Source organism: Bufo gargarizans, chromosome 8, assembly GCF_014858855.1.
Source record: "Bufo gargarizans isolate SCDJY-AF-19 chromosome 8, ASM1485885v1, whole genome shotgun sequence".
In the NCBI taxonomy this organism is placed as follows: domain Eukaryota; kingdom Metazoa; phylum Chordata; class Amphibia; order Anura; family Bufonidae; genus Bufo; species Bufo gargarizans.
The window spans coordinates 28,259,192-28,275,045 of record NC_058087.1 but is presented as its reverse complement, the minus strand read 5'-3'; the positions used below and the strand labels follow the sequence as shown (position 1 = coordinate 28,275,045).

At 45.3% G+C, this 15,854-nt stretch overlaps 1 protein-coding gene across 1 annotated transcript in view; it reads left to right on the top strand.

The window, feature by feature from the left end:
- PTPRN (protein tyrosine phosphatase receptor type N) overlaps positions 1–15,854 on the top strand; it is a 68,462-nt gene that overhangs the window by 10,842 nt on the left and 41,766 nt on the right. The window contains exons 2-6 of the mRNA XM_044303251.1: positions 57–107; positions 5,367–5,480; positions 8,930–9,035; positions 10,255–10,489; positions 14,089–14,425. Coding sequence (XP_044159186.1) covers positions 57–107; positions 5,367–5,480; positions 8,930–9,035; positions 10,255–10,489; positions 14,089–14,425 — 843 coding nt within the window. The remainder of the gene's footprint in view (positions 1–56; positions 108–5,366; positions 5,481–8,929; positions 9,036–10,254; positions 10,490–14,088; positions 14,426–15,854) is intronic.

Below are 15,854 nucleotides of genomic sequence, written 5' to 3'. Positions count from 1 at the left end.
TTTAAACACACAGTATTTCCCGACCACCTTTTCACACATTCCTGTATTTTCCCCAGGCTGTCTCTTTGATCTGCGGCTTTGTTCTAAGGAGGAGGTCTGCGTACAGGGTAAGTGTGCAAAACACAAGAATGGAAACCCATATGTACAACTCTGCCCATAGCAGCGGTACCTACCTTCCCCATACTTCCTATAAGGATAAGAGTTTAGCAGTAATGAGTGTTTATGAGGTCAGGAGATCAGAGATAAGGCTTCACCTGAGCAGTCAGCTGACGGAACTCAGGAGCGTCAGTCTGCAAACAGACTGTAAAATATTTGATTCTATCATTTCTACTTCTTTAAAGGGATATTCCAACCTGTAAATATGACATAAATTTCTGAGATGGGAATACCCCTTAAAGGCCCCTTGGAAAAACATTGTACTGCCGGAATATCACTTGGGGCGTAGAGTATTTAAACAATACCACCTTACCACTATACAGTATTGCAATGCAGTGCCTAAATAGCAGCGCCATACAGTGCTCAAAGAATGCCACCGAATTAATCCAAGACGATGCTCACATCCTAATTCCCAAATAATGCCTAAGCTTTTAGGGTAGTAATTCGTGACATCAACAGACACAGGCAAATCATACCAGTGATGTCACTACAGCGTGGTGTGCTAATTGAAGGGCTTTTCCAGAAGTAGAATATCGATGACAGATCCTCAGGATAGGTCATCTGTATCTGATCCTGACAACCCCTCCCCCCACCGATCAGTTGGCAAACAGCGCGGCGTCTTCATAGGCCAGTGACGTCACGTTCATTGGTAACATGTCTTTATGCAGCTCATTCCCATTCAAGTTAATGGGGCCTGAGTTGCAATACCAAACACGGCCACTATACAGTGTACAGCGCTGTGCTGGGCAGGCTGCAGCACTCACGAAGCGCCACCTCTTCTTCAAAGAGCTGATCAGCAAGGGTGCCAGGAATCGGACCCCCACTAATCTGATATTGATGACCTATCCTCATAGTTGCCAACTGTCCGGAATTTGCAGGCACAGTCCTGGCAAAATCGGACCAAAATGGGTGGGGGTTATGATAACCCCCTGCCCATAAGTGGGCATTTCTGGGCGGAGTTGGCGGCGTTACCTGGGGCGCAGTGTTTTGGATGCCCCGATTTTACAAACCAAAATGTCAGTAAGTATGCTATCCTGAGGATATGGCATCAAAATCTGAAAGCTGGAAAAACCCTTTAGGGAGACCAGTTCAAAAGGCCCCATAAGGCGTCATTTACACGACCGTATATTCAGTCAGCATTTTTTGTGGATTGCACAAAAAAAGTGGTCATCACATGGATGTCATCTGTGGGGCCGTTCTGCAAATGATAGAACATGTCCTATTCTTGTACCTTTTGTGAATAGGCATTTTGACAGTGGGACTATGGTTGGAACCTTTCCCAACAAAAAATACTGACCAAGTTGGGCGTGGCTTAACACGGGGTGTTAAGTCGCTATGTCATTATGTAGCTCCCAGTATTTATAGTGCCCCCATTAGTGACCCCATGTACTGTTAATGCCTCCATTAGTGACTCCTAGAATGGATAAGGCCCCTATTAGTGCCCCCCGGGATTATTAATGCCCCCATTAGTGCCCCCAGTAATAGTAATGCCTCTATTAGTGTCCTGCATAATTAATAATGCCCCCATTAGCGCCCCAGTAATAGTAATGCCTCTATTAGTGCCCTGCATAATTAATAATGACCCCATTAGCACCCCCTGTGTTAATAATGCCCCCATTAGCCCACCCAGAATTACAAATTCCCCCATTAGTGCCCCAAAAATTAATAATGTCCCCATTAGTGCCCTCAGTAATAGTAATTCCCCCATTAGTGCCCCCCAGAATTAATTGTGCCCCATTAGTTCCCCCAGTAATAGTAATGCCCCCATCATTAGTGCCCCCCAGAATTGATAGTGCCCCCATTAGTGCGCCCAGTAATATTAATGCCCCTGGTCATAGTAATATCCCCATTAGTGCCCACCAGAATTATTAATGCCCCCCATTAGTGCCCCTTTCTCTTTTCTGTGCAAAAAAAGAAAAAAGAACTCACCTTCTCCATTTGATGGCGCCGCGGTTTCATAAGGTGGCTCCCAGTATTAATAGTCCCCCAATTAGTGCCCCACAGTAATATTAATGGGTCCATCAGTGACCCCCAGAATTCACAATGCCCCCATTAGTGCCCCCCAGTAATAGTAATGCCTTCATTAGTGCCCCCCATAATTAATAATGCCCCCATTAGCACCCCCAGCATTACAGTAATAATGCCCCTATTAGCACCCCCAGAATTAATTATGCCCCCATTAGTGCCCGCAGAATTAATAATGCCCCCATTAGTGCCCCCTTCTCTTTTCTGTGCAAAAAAAAAGAACTCACCTCCTCCATTTGATGGTGCTACGGTGTCATAATGTGGCTCCCAGTATTAACAGTGCCCCCATTAATGCCCCCCAGTAATATTAATGCCTCCATTAGTGACCCCCAGAATGGACAATGCCCCCATTAGCACCCCCAGGATTAATAATTACCCCATTAGCAACCCCCAGTTAAATAATGCCCCCATTAGCTTCCCCAGAATTAATAATGCCCCCATTAGTGCCCCCAGGATGAATAATGTCCCCATTAGCGCCCCCTGAATTAATAATGCCCCTATTAGTGCCCCCAGAATTAATAATGCCCCCATTAGCGCTCCCCAAAATTAATAGTGCCCCCAATAATAGAAATGTCCCCATTAGTGCCCCCCAGAACTAATAGTGCCCCCATTAGTTCCCCAAGTAATATTAATGCCCCCAGTAGTGCCCCCTATTAATAGTTATGCCCCCATTAGTGTCTCCTGAATTAATAATGCCCCCATCAGTGCCCCCAGTAACAGTAATGGCTCCATTAGTAACCCCCCAAAATTAATAATGCCCCATTAGCACCCCCAGCATTAATAATTACCCCATTAGCGCCCCCCCCCCCCCCAGAATTAATAATGCCCCCTATTAGTGCTCCCTTCTCTTCTCTGTGCAAAAAAAAAAGCACTCACCTCCTCCATTTGATGGCGCTGTGGGGAAGGCCTCATGCACACGACCGTTGTGTGCATCCGTGGCCGTTGTGCCGTTTTCCGTTTTTTTTTCGCAGACCCATTGACTTTCAATGGGTCCGTGGAAAAATCGGAAAATGCACCGTTTTGCAGCCGAGACCGTGATCCGTGTATCCTGTCCGTCAAAAAAATATGACCTGTCCTATTTTTTTGACGGACAACGGTTCACGGACCCATTCAAGTCAATGGGTCCGTGAAAGAACACGGATGCACAAAAGATTGGCATCCGTGTCCGTGATCTGTGGCCGTAGGTTACTTTCATATAGACGGATCCGAAGATCCGTCTGCATAAAAGCTTTTTCAGAGCTGAGTTTTCACTTTGTGAAAACTCAGATCCGACAGTGCGATGTCTGTGTCCGGCAGGGAGCTCCTCCTACTGGTAAGTGACAGGTCTGTCCGGTGCATTGCCTAATGACCTGTCACTTACCAGTAGGAGGAGCTCCCGGCCGGACACAGACATTGCAGCTCGCAGGTAAGTATGATGCTTCTACAAATTGCAAAGTAACCATGGCAACCGGGACTGCAGTAGCGTCCCGGTTGCCATGGTTACCGATCGGAGCCCCAGCGATTAAACTGGGACTCCGATCGGTACTCTCCACTGCCACCAATGATAGGGGAGAGATTTTAATTAGGAGGGGGAGGGAGGGGAGAGGGCCCACTGGCCACCAACGAGTTAACTACAGGGGAGGGAGGGTGGGCCCACTGGACACCAATGAGTTAACTACAGGGGAGGGAGGGGGGGGGCTGGCTACCAACGAGTTAACTACAGGGGAGGGAGGGGGGGCCCCACTGGCTACCAATGAGTTAACTACAGGGGAGGGAGGGAGGGGGGGGCCCCACTGGCTACCAATGAGTTAACTACAGGGGAGGGAGGGGGGGGCCCACTGGCTACAAATGAGTTAACTACAGGGGAGGGAGGGGGGGCTGGCCACCAACGCGTTAACTACAGGGGAGGGAGGGGGGGCCCACTGGCCACCAATGAGTTAACTACAGGGGTGGAGGGGGGGGGGGTCTGCCCCCTGCTGGCCAGGCAGCAGGGGGCAGTCATGTACACAGTTTTTTAGTATATTCTAACCTGAAGTGTCCCCATCACCATGGGAACGCCTCTGTGTTAGAATATACTGTCGGATCTGAGTTTCACGATGTAACTCATATCCGACAGTATATTCTAACATAGAGGCGTTCCCATGGTGATGGGGACGCTTCAAGTTAAAATATGCCATCGGATTGGAGAAAACTCCGATCCCATGAAGGGACTCCTGACTTTACATTGAAAGTCAATGGGGACGGATCCGTTTGCAATTGCACCATATTGTGTCAACATCACACGGATCCGTCCCCATTGACTTGCATTGTAATTCAGGACGGATCCGTTTGGCTCCGCACGGCCAGGCGGACACCAAAACTTTTTTTTCATGTCCGTGGATCCTCCAAAAATCAAGGAAGACCCACGGATGAAAAAACGGTCACGGATCACGGACCTACGGACCCCGTTTTTGCAGACCATGAAAAAATACTGTCGTGTGCATGAGGCCGAACACTCACTGCTGACTGGAAGCTCAGGACAGGACCTGCGCTCCAGCGTGATGACATCTCGCAGGTCCTGTCCTCCAGTGAGTAGCGAGTGCGATCAAATGGATGAGTGCTTTTTTTCTTTTTCTGTATAAAAAGAATTACTGGCAGGGGCACTAAATTATCGTCCGGGTGGCAACCCTAAATGGGACCCATGAAAAGCGCAGGTAACGGCAATTTTGCAATGTGAATGTAGCCTAATAATGTGAAAACCACCATTTTAATACAGTATATGACTCCTGGGCTAAGATATGAGCGCTGGAAGTTGCAGGCCGCAAGCCTCGTTGTCATGGAAACCCTGTGTGGATTTCAGTCACACAATCTATGGCTCTCCCCACATAAAGACAAATAAAGGCCGCTATTCTTGTCAGGGGAGGGGATATAGATATAGTTGTATTTGGTGACTTGAATTCACACAAGGGCTCCATGATGATGCTGTACCTAACAAAGACCAGAACATCGTCGTCTCTCTCAGTAGTGCAGCCTCGGGCTTCGGGCCTGTAACTTCAAGTGCCCATATCTCAGCCTAGGAGTAAGATATTACAAAATGGTTTTCACATTATTAATGTAGTCAGATTGGTCCTTTCTATCACAGAGATCATGAAGGAGCTGTCATCACTCGCTTTTTCTTGCATATGCTGTAGTCCTTGCACCTGTAACATCAGGCCTTTCGGTTTCAGATGGTTTATTCGGTCAGTGCCGTGATCGGTCTGAAAGGGACGTGGGCCAGTTCCAGGTGACGCCGGGTACGCTGCAGCAGCTGCAGGCCGTACTACGGCGACTCACAGCAAAAGGTAAGTCCAAACGAAATTGCTGGTGGAAATGACTGTCAGATATATTGGAAATGACAGGGCTCGCCATCTCTAGGCTCTGTGACTGACGGTCAGTCGCTGCCGTCTTAGGGTACTTTCACACTTGCGGCAGGACGGATCCGACAGGCTGTTCACCATGTCGGATCCGTCCTGCGGCTATTTCGCCGTACCGCCGGACCGCCGCTCCGTCCCCATTGACTATAATGGGGACGGGGGCGGAGCTCCGGCGCTGCATGGAGAAAGGCCGCCGGACTAAAATTACTGCATGTCAGGCTTTTTAGTCCGGCGGCTTTCTCCGTGCAGCGCCGTGCTGCGTCAGAGCTCCGCCCCTGTCCCCATTGTAGTTAATGGGGACGGAGCGGCAGTCCGCGGGCACGGCGAAATAGCTGCAGGACGGATCCGACATGGTGAACAGCCTGTCGGATCCGTCCTGCCGCAAGTGTGAAACTAGCCTTATGTATTTCCATATCTCCATCCTGTGACAAAATTGGCCCCTCTACAGAACCCTTTCAATCAACTCCAGGAGCCCAACCATGGGGAGGAGGCCCTGACGTCTGCATTACTTATAACATTGGCAGAAAGGATAATAAATGTGTTCACCTTATCGTATATGAGATCATAGAACACAATCTAAAAGGGTTAACACAGGTTCTGTAGCAAAAATACTTCCATACTATATCCATAGAGGATGGTAAATCTCAGTGTCAGGCAGCTGCTGATAAAGCTTAGACAGTTAAATCTATATAGGTGCACATAATACCAGGGTTTATTATACTTTTAGTAATATATTTAATATATTTTGTGGCCGATATAATTCAGCCTTCCCCCCTCCTGTCACTTAGAGGACCTGTCACCAATCCTGACATGTTAAATTCCCCATGGAGTATCTATTCTTATGACTCTATGTTGTGCCTTTCCTGTATTATTCCTGCTAGAAGTTTACAAATTAATTGCCAACAGTCTGCATTAAAAGTGCACATGGATGTTACCAGTAGTGGGCATGTCTGCTGGTGTCAGACTGTGCAGGGACACGCCCCCAACTGGTAACACTCATCTGTACCTTCACTGCAAGCTGCTGACAATTCATCCATAAACTCAAAGTACAACATGGAGTCATACGAATGGATGCTCCAGAATCGTTATTACACAGGGAATGCAAGCAGTTACATGTCAGGAGAGGTTAGAGTTCCTCTTTAACAATGCACCCAAAGTCTAAATAACTCACATTAGATGGGGGCCTTGATACAGATTATGCATTGGGATCAGTTGAGGAGTTACAGTTACAGTATCTCTAGGCATCTCACACAGTAGGTGGAGACCTTGAGGGTCGTTTCACCTATAGGAGATCATTTATTAAGTCTAATACGCCAATTTTTGGCATAAAAACAGTTGCAAGATGCCGTTTTGCGACTTTTTAAACAATATTTTGTTGCAGGGGTGTTTTTATGCTGTCCACTGGGGAGTGTCAGGATTATGGCAGATGCTGGGCCGTCACTAACATTTACACCTATTTCCAGGGACTGGAGTAGATTTCAAACTAGGAGCATGGAGTGCCGAGGGATGTGCATTATTTAAAAAAAGGTGCACACTTCCTCATAAATTAGGCACATCCTTCGGCAGTGCATAGACTATCAAAGCCCGGCATTTTTTTTTTGGGGGGGGCAAATTTACTAAGTTCGGCCTTTTTTTTTTAGTAAAAAAAACAGGCATATTGGCAAATTCTGCCTTTAATTTGCCTTAATAAATCTGGTTTGTCTTTTTTGGTTTAAGTCTGACATCTAGTGGTTATTTTCTTGTAAGACAGATTCAAATTCACTAAACTGGTCTAAATAGTATAGGCATGAAAATGTGGCGCAAGTGAACTTAATTTTGACTCAAGTCTCCATGAAAGAAGGCAAATTATGACGCAATTCACCACTCAAAACAGACACAAAAGTACGCCAGCCCTGGGGTGGTGTAGAAATTAGACTGTATTTGCAACAAGATGTGGTGCAAAATAAGGCGCACCTACATAAATAGGACAGAAGTTAGGTGCAAAAGTTAGAAAACTTCTGAATTTGTTTTAAAACTCAAAACAGGTGCAACAGGCGCAAATGCCTCCAAAACAGGCGCAAAAACAGTTGGTAAATGAGACTGAAAAAATAAGACAGTCAGAAACAGGCTTTTTATGCATAAAACACCAGTTCCAGGTGTCAATGTTAATTATTAAATGCAACACAAAAACATTTATTTTTATTTTGTCAGTGGCATTTTTCTTCACTTGACTTGTGTGTTTTTTTGTGTCAATGGGGGCTAAAGACCGACATGTTGCATTAGGCTTCATGCACGCGAACGTATTTTCTTTCCGTATCCATTCCGTATTTTTTCCCGACCATATACGGAACCATTCATTTCAATGGGTCCACAAAAACAAACGGAAGTTACTCCATGTGCATTCCGTTTCCGTATTTCTGTTCCGCAAAAAAAACTGAACATGTCCTATTATTGTCCACGTCAAGGACAAGGATAGGACTGTTCTATTAGGGGCCAGCTGTTCTGTTCTGCAAAATACGGAATGCACACAGACGTTGCCCGCATTTTTTGCGGATCCGTTTTTTCGGACTGCAAAATACATACGGTCCTGTGCATGAGGCCTTAGTGTCCAGGAGGTTCAAGTTATGGCTCTGGTCATCTCACACATGCTGTATATAGGAATACTTAATAAACATCTGTTGTCTAACACAATGGTCCTCTATCTGTCCTCTCCTGGTGTTGTGGAACTACAGCTCCCAGCATGCCCCAACAAGCCCTAATATCGTCTACACCAATTTGATGCACACGAATACTGCTTTATCTGTAGCAGCAGCTGCCTAAGGGCTCATGCATGCGGCCGTTGCTATTTTTGTGGTCCACAAATTGCAGATCCTCAAAACACGGATACCGACCATGTGCATTCCGCAATTTGCGGAATCTAACATCCTGCCATCTATAGTCCTATCCTTGTCTGCAAAAAGGACAAAAATTTTACTATTTTTCTATGTTCTATTTTTTTGTAGGTGCCACTGAATTGACATACGGATGCGTATAGCGCACGGTGTGAGGTTCGCATCTTTTGAAGCCCCATTAAAGTGAATGGGTTTGCATCTGACCCGCAAAAAATGTGGATCGGATGCACAGCCCTGACACTGAGATTTAACTTTTTCTAATAAAGAAGTACATTTGCTAAGGAGTGGACCCCTTATTGATTTCAAAGCAACCAGCATGCCTTACCAGAGGTTGGCAGGGCATGCTGGTAGTTGTAGTTTTTCAACACTCAGGTTCAGGACCGTTGCCCTTATTTATACTCATTGGCACATATATATGATTATGCAGCCATCATGGACAAACTCAAATAAGGGTAAATCTAATTTATGGATCTGACCTTTGAAGACTCTTTGTGCTTGTGGCTGCAGGGCTGTCGTGGAAGGATGATGTAACGCAACGTGTAATGGCTCATGAGATGGGACGGATCCCGCAGCATAAGTCCCTGGAGCCACTTGACCTTCTGGATGAGGACAGGTAAGCCAGAGGAAGCGGTGTGCTCTGATATTTGGTCAATGTGACATGCTGTAGCCTAGAACTATGCTATGTTGTACCATGTGAAGAACTGATTTTATGAGTTAGGGTTCATCTATGTTCACATAGCGGTGAAAAAGTGTAAAAAAAAAAAAAAAAAATATCGAAAGTGGAAGACCGTCCAAGAATATTGCTGCAGAGCATTATGATCCCAAATTTCCGCATTATTTATAAGGCCTCTTTCACACCTTCACAGACAGCACATGTACCCATTGACTTTAATGTGTGTATTCACACCGATGACCATCTTGTCATGGATGACATCAAGGACGTGTGACAGTAGAACTGATCCTAAGCTTGTTCAGGTGAAGACGATGAAGTTAAAGGCTATGTGCATTTTTGGGGGCAATTATTTATTATTGCATTGTACTCATTTTGAGCTAAATATCATTTTTTCATTTGGTCTTTAGTAAAAATGTTGAGCCCCTTTCTCTGTGCAGTCTTGAGTTTCTCTCAGGATCTGAATTTTGTCTCTGTTTAGTCAGGCAGCTCAGTTGAGGGCTCCTTATCTCTGCTCTCTGACCTCCTAAACCCTCATTATAGTGCATTTCTTACATTACTGATAAGAATGTGGCTTAAATAAGTGTTTTTGAGCTTTTAGTAATATAGAGATAAGGTTTATTAGATAAGTGAAAGTACTTGTAACACAGCTAGACAGTTAACCCTTTGTGACAGAACAACTCAATATTTTTAATAAAGACCAATTGAAAAAAAAGATTTTTAGACCAAAATGAGTAAAATGCAATCATAAAAAAATTTCCCCCCAAAGGTGTACATAGCCTTTAAATCTCAGTGTCAGGCAGCTGCTGCTACAGCTACTGCCATATTGGTCCAGTATGACTTATTTATTGATGCAGATGATCTCAGGGTTTGTTAAGGAAGAATTTGTGACCAATATGATCCAATATAAAGCTATACTCACGTGCAGAGAGGCCCTTGTGACAAACATCAGCAGCACGTGGACCATTCGCACAGTGAAATTTCAGGCCCATTGCAGTGACATGTCTGTGGTAGGCCCAGCATTTCACTGCACACAGGGGTCTGGTTATGCAGATACACAGAGCAGGTATCGAAGTGTATCCTAGACCTACTTCATGTACCTGGAAAGGCAATAAATATTTACATCATTCTCATAAAAATATTTCTACATCCTGATTTTTAGGTCTTCTTTGCCCCTTTCACCTGGGCGCTCTATTCAGCGCCTTACGGGGGCAGGTCCACTGCAGAGATGGAGCAGTCGTGCTGATACCCTGCAGTACTTCAGACCTCGGGTTTCTTCATCAGATTCTTCAACTCTGTCTCAAAGGCTTCCTGGGAACTTCAAGCAGAACATTTCTCCTCTGTTGGATCGTTACCTGACATACTCCCTGCTGAGTTTACAGTCGGCCAATCCTCAGGTGGGCACTAGCCATGGAAACTAATGAACATTTATTGTATGTAGAGGTTATATTGACGGGTATCGCAGATGAGCGGAGAGGGACCCAAGTAGGCCAAATATTCTCTGCTGATTAATTCCTTCCTTTTATAGGGGTTAAGTCACCAATATTCTGATGCAGTGCTCCGCATACCCTGCATAGTCATAGAAGAACATTTTTAATTTCCTCTTCTATCATACTCCAGAGCTGCACTCACTATTCTGCTGGTGGAGTCACTGTGTACATACACTACGTATCCTGTACTGATCCTGAGTTACATCCTGTATTATACTCCAGAGCTGCACTCACTATTCTGCTGGTGGAGTCACTGTGTACATACATTACTTATCCTGTACTGATCCTGAGTTACATCCTGTATTATACTCCAGAGCTGCACTCACTATTCTGCTGGTGCAGTCACTGTGTACATATATTACTTATCCTGTACTGGTCCTGAGTTACATCCTGTATTATACTTCAGAGCTGCACTCACTATTCTGCTGGTGGAGTCACTGTGTACATACATTACATATCCTGTACTGATCCTGAGTTACATCCTGTATTATACTCCAGAGCTGCACTCACTATTCTGCTGGTGGAGTCACTGTGTACATACATTACATTACTTATCCTGTACTAATCCTGAGTTACATCCTGTATTATACTCCAGAGCTGCACTCACTATTCTGCTGGTGGAGTCACTGTGTACATACATTACTTATCCTGTACTGATCCTAAGTAACATCCTGTATTATACTCCAAAGCTGCACTCACTATTCTGCTGGTGCAGTCACTGTGTACATACATTACTTATCCTGTACTGATCCTGAGTTACATCCTGTATTATACTCCAGAGCTGCACTCACTATTCTGCTGGTGGAGTCACTGTGTACATACATTACGTATCCTGTACTGATCCTGAGTTACATCCTGTATTATACTGCAGAGCTGCACTCACTATTCTGCTGGTGGAGTCACTGTGTACATACATTACTTATCCTGTACTGATCCTGAGTTACATCCTGTATTATACTCCAGAGCTGCACTCACTATTCTGCTGGTGCAGTCACTGTGTACATACATTACATTACTTATCCTGTACTGATCCTGAGTTACATCCTGTGTTATACTCCAGAGCTGCACTCACTATTCTGCTGGTGCAGTCACTGTGTACATACATTACTTATCCTGTACTGATCCTGAGTTACATCCTGTATTATACTCCAGAGCTGCACTCACCATTCTGCTGGTGGAGTCACTGTGTACATCCATTACATTACTTATCCTGTACTGATCCTGAGTTACATCCTGTATTATACTCCAGAGCTGCACTCACCATTCTGCTGGTGGAGTCACTGTGTACATCCATTACATTACTTATCCTGTACTGATCCTGAGTTACATCCTGTATTATACTCCAGAGCTGCACTCACCATTCTGCTGGTGGAGTCACTGTGTACATCCATTACATTACTTATCCTGTACTGATCCTGAGTTACATCCTGTATTATACTCCAGAGCTGCACTCACCATTCTGCTGGTGGAGTCACTGTGTACATCCATTACATTACTTATCCTGTACTGATCCTGAGTTACATTCTGTATCATACTCCAGAGCTGCACTCACTATTCTACTGCTGGAACCAGTCAACAGGCTTGACGACAAATGCACCCAGCCGTGGTTGTACCGGATAAACTGTAGTAGGACCTCTCTGTGACATCTATTAGGTTATGCCAACCCCTAACCCGGACAGTGATTGATGTCCAGGAGATTGCAGTATACAGTGCAGAGAGCATAGGGCGGTATATGACATGTCCTGTATACACAGTAGGTAGGAGACCTTTAAATCTTCACGTCGTCTTATCATCTTGTACTTTAATTTCCTAGTACTTGTGCTGTGGAGTAACCTAATACTTCTTACTGTATACTGCCTCCTATTTCAGGTCTAATTTTGACTATCTGTCCTCCATCTCCAAATTATAAAAAAAAAACAAAAAAAAACGAGCGCAGTCAGTACGTGGCCAGTAAATGGCGGAGTGTTTGCAGATTGCAGAACATATTGTTGTGAAGTGACTCCGGGGAGAACTGCGGCTTCCAATGTGCCGGCAGAAGTCAGATAATCTCCGTATGAGTCACTGCTGCTGCCTCACTTTCTGCAGAGACGCGCCATTGTGAAAAAACACAACGGGGACAAGATAAATGTCACCTACGCTTTCTACTCCATACTAGAATATTTCATGGAGAAACAGGAGTCAATAAATCTAGAATCATATGAGTCAGGGTCGTTCTGAATGTCTGACGGGTTGTCATTGGGGCTTATTACTAAACCTGAGCAGTCAATCAACAATGATGTTTATAGGGTTAATTTAATTTACTAAATGTATACATAGCAATCCAACACCATTCTGTGCTGACTTGTTTCTTTACATCTTTTTCTTCATCCTTTTGCTGATACAAAGCTCCAAATCCCCTGCGTAGCATCTGTCAGCAGATTTGTACCTTTGAGCTCCCCCTAGTGGTGACTGGAGGTAGTCAGCATTTTATCATTTAAAGGGCATCTGTCAGCAGATTTGTCCCTACGACACTGGCTGACCTGTTCCATGTGCATTTGGCAGCTGAAGGCCTCTGTGTTGGTCCCATGTTCTTACGTGTCCGCATTGCTTAGGAGAAATTATATGCAAATGAGCTTCTAGGGCAATGGGGGCGTTACCATTACACTTAGAGGTTTGTCTCTCTCTGCAGCTGCCGCTCCCTTTGCACTTTAATTGACAGGGCCAGGCAGTGAAAACATCATCACACCTGGTCCTGTCAATCAAAGTGCAAAGGACATGGCAGTTGCAGACAAAGCTGAGTATCTAGGTGTAATGGTAACGCCCCCGTTGCACCCAGAGGCTCATTTGCATATATTAACACATCATTTTTCTCAGCAATGCGGGCACATATGAAGAGGGGACCAACACAGATGCCTTCAGCTGCCAAGTGCACATGTAACAGGTCAGCCAGTATCATAGGGACAAATCTGCTGACAGATGCCCTTTAAATGATAAAATGCTGACTACCTCCAGTCACCACCAGGGGGAGCTCATGAGCTTGCTGTTTACAGTTTATACATTGAACTCCAGTATAGTTAGTCTACTTTTTTACCTGCACTGCCACCACAGGGGGAAAAGAGGGATTACACAGTGTCCATTCACATCAATGGGTGATGCTGGATAGGACGGGTCCTCCAGATTGAGAGACACTCTTTATAACTTCTCTGAACCCCAGTCCAAGATATGAGGATCTTGAAAAGGGGAGACCTTCTCTATTAACTCAGAATTCCCTAATAGTATGTCTAAACTGGACACCCCCTTGAAGAACCGGAATGTACATCTATAGAGGGCCATATATGACCAGACCTCCAGATGACTGACCTGTGCATGGCGTGGCTGGGTAATATCTGGCTGCTCACCGGGTTTGTTGCATGTTCTTTTGTCTGACTCCACTAGTCTGATAAAGGTGGTTGCAGGTCATCTTCTGACCACAGAGTCATGCAGAGTCTGAATACCATGTAATGGAATATCTTTATGTCTCTGTTCAGCCAAGCTATCAGGACCTGACCCGCGCAAGGAACCCAACTCACCATGCTCACTTTGCTGCTACCCACACCCGGCCAGACGGAACCAGAAGACTTATCTATGGGAGGTATGAAGGAGGACGGGACACCCCACCACTGCCCCTGCAAGTGCCCAGTGATATACATCAGTCTTGGTCAGAACTAAGGAGGAAGCTTCCCCGCGGGAGCCTTGACAGCTTGGCAGATGACGTATCAGAAAGCTCTGAGAGGATCGAGAGGATGAGCCAGATGAACCGCATGCCAGATGGCGACCAGAACCATCAGCCAGAAAGTCGAGAGGAAGGTGGACGGACATTCAGAGGTGGTAACCCTAAGACTAATTTGGTAGATTACAAAATCTGGGGGCACTGGTTCTCAATGTAGACATCTAACGGGTTTATGAAGCATTACAGGCAATGGTCCATGGGAAAACATACGCAAATTAGCTCTCCAAAGATCTAATTGCAGAGTGTTTAATCAGAAATGGCCGGTCAGTGTATACTGGACTATAAGGTCCCATGCACAGTGGCACAGAGTCTTTGTGGCTCCACATTATGCATTCGTTGGCACCGCGTGTGTCACAGTATGGGGCTTCTATGAGGCCCTGTGTTATGCCCTAGAAGCGATGCTCTATAATGTGGCATGATACATGTCACAGTCCTCTGAAGCACTAGAGGTACAGGATGGGCCTATAGGACTATGGGTGCCATATTACACAGATCTGTGTAAGACTATATTATACCTTTCAACATTGGGATCCCCAATTCCGGGGCATATTTAACCCTACCCTGATTTGCTTAATTTCACATATAGTTGTCTCCCCCACACCCTTTGTGGTCCAATTTGAAGAAAAATATTGGAAAAATGCTAGGGTCACTGGATCATATCCTGCAGATCCTTGTATCATTAGAGGCGGCTTAAATGCTGAGGAGACAGGCAGAAGATGCGCCCAAGTTATCACAGTGATAGACACTTTATTCCTCTCCGTGCACTTGTAAAGAAAACCGCAGCACTCTCCAGCCTTGAATTTCCAAAAGTTTATTCACCAGCGACGTTTCGACCTCCGTGGCCTTTTTCAAGCAACTAACAATGTCCAAGGGTAGCCTACTTATAAAAAAAAATCCTCTTTACATATTTTTATAAAGAGAGTTTTTGTCAAACATAAATATAGAATCCACTATAATGCCACGATTTCAGGGTAAAGTACCTAATTCAGCTTAATGGTTATTGGGCTTATATGTCCAATTTATTGGGGGAAGGGGCCGTATCGCCAAACCCGATCGGGTATAGGTCATAAACCCCCGTTCCAGTATGGGTCATCACCCTCCTCTCCCCCACAAAACCACTCTAGTGTCTTAATGGATGACACATCACCCCACATTTAACGTATGGGGTAGACATACCCGCCATGGACACCCAACTGTCAGTTCGAGGTGGGCGTATCCTCCATTTGATAGAAGGAACGCCCCTCCTCTGTTCCAACCACTGCTGACCAGCTTAGTCAGGTAGTTGAGTCCCCCGTTCCCGGGTTAACCCTTTCGCCCCAACTAAGCCGTCCCATTCAAACAGAGGATGCGCCCACCTCGAACTGGCAGTTGGGTGTCCACGTACTTGGTTCTGTTCACATTGTTAGTTGCTTGAAAAAGACCACACAGGTCGAAACGTCGCATTTTTGCTGGTGAATAAACTTTTGGAAATTCAAGGCTGGAGAGTGCTGCGGTTTTCTTTACAAGTGCATCTATACCTGGGGG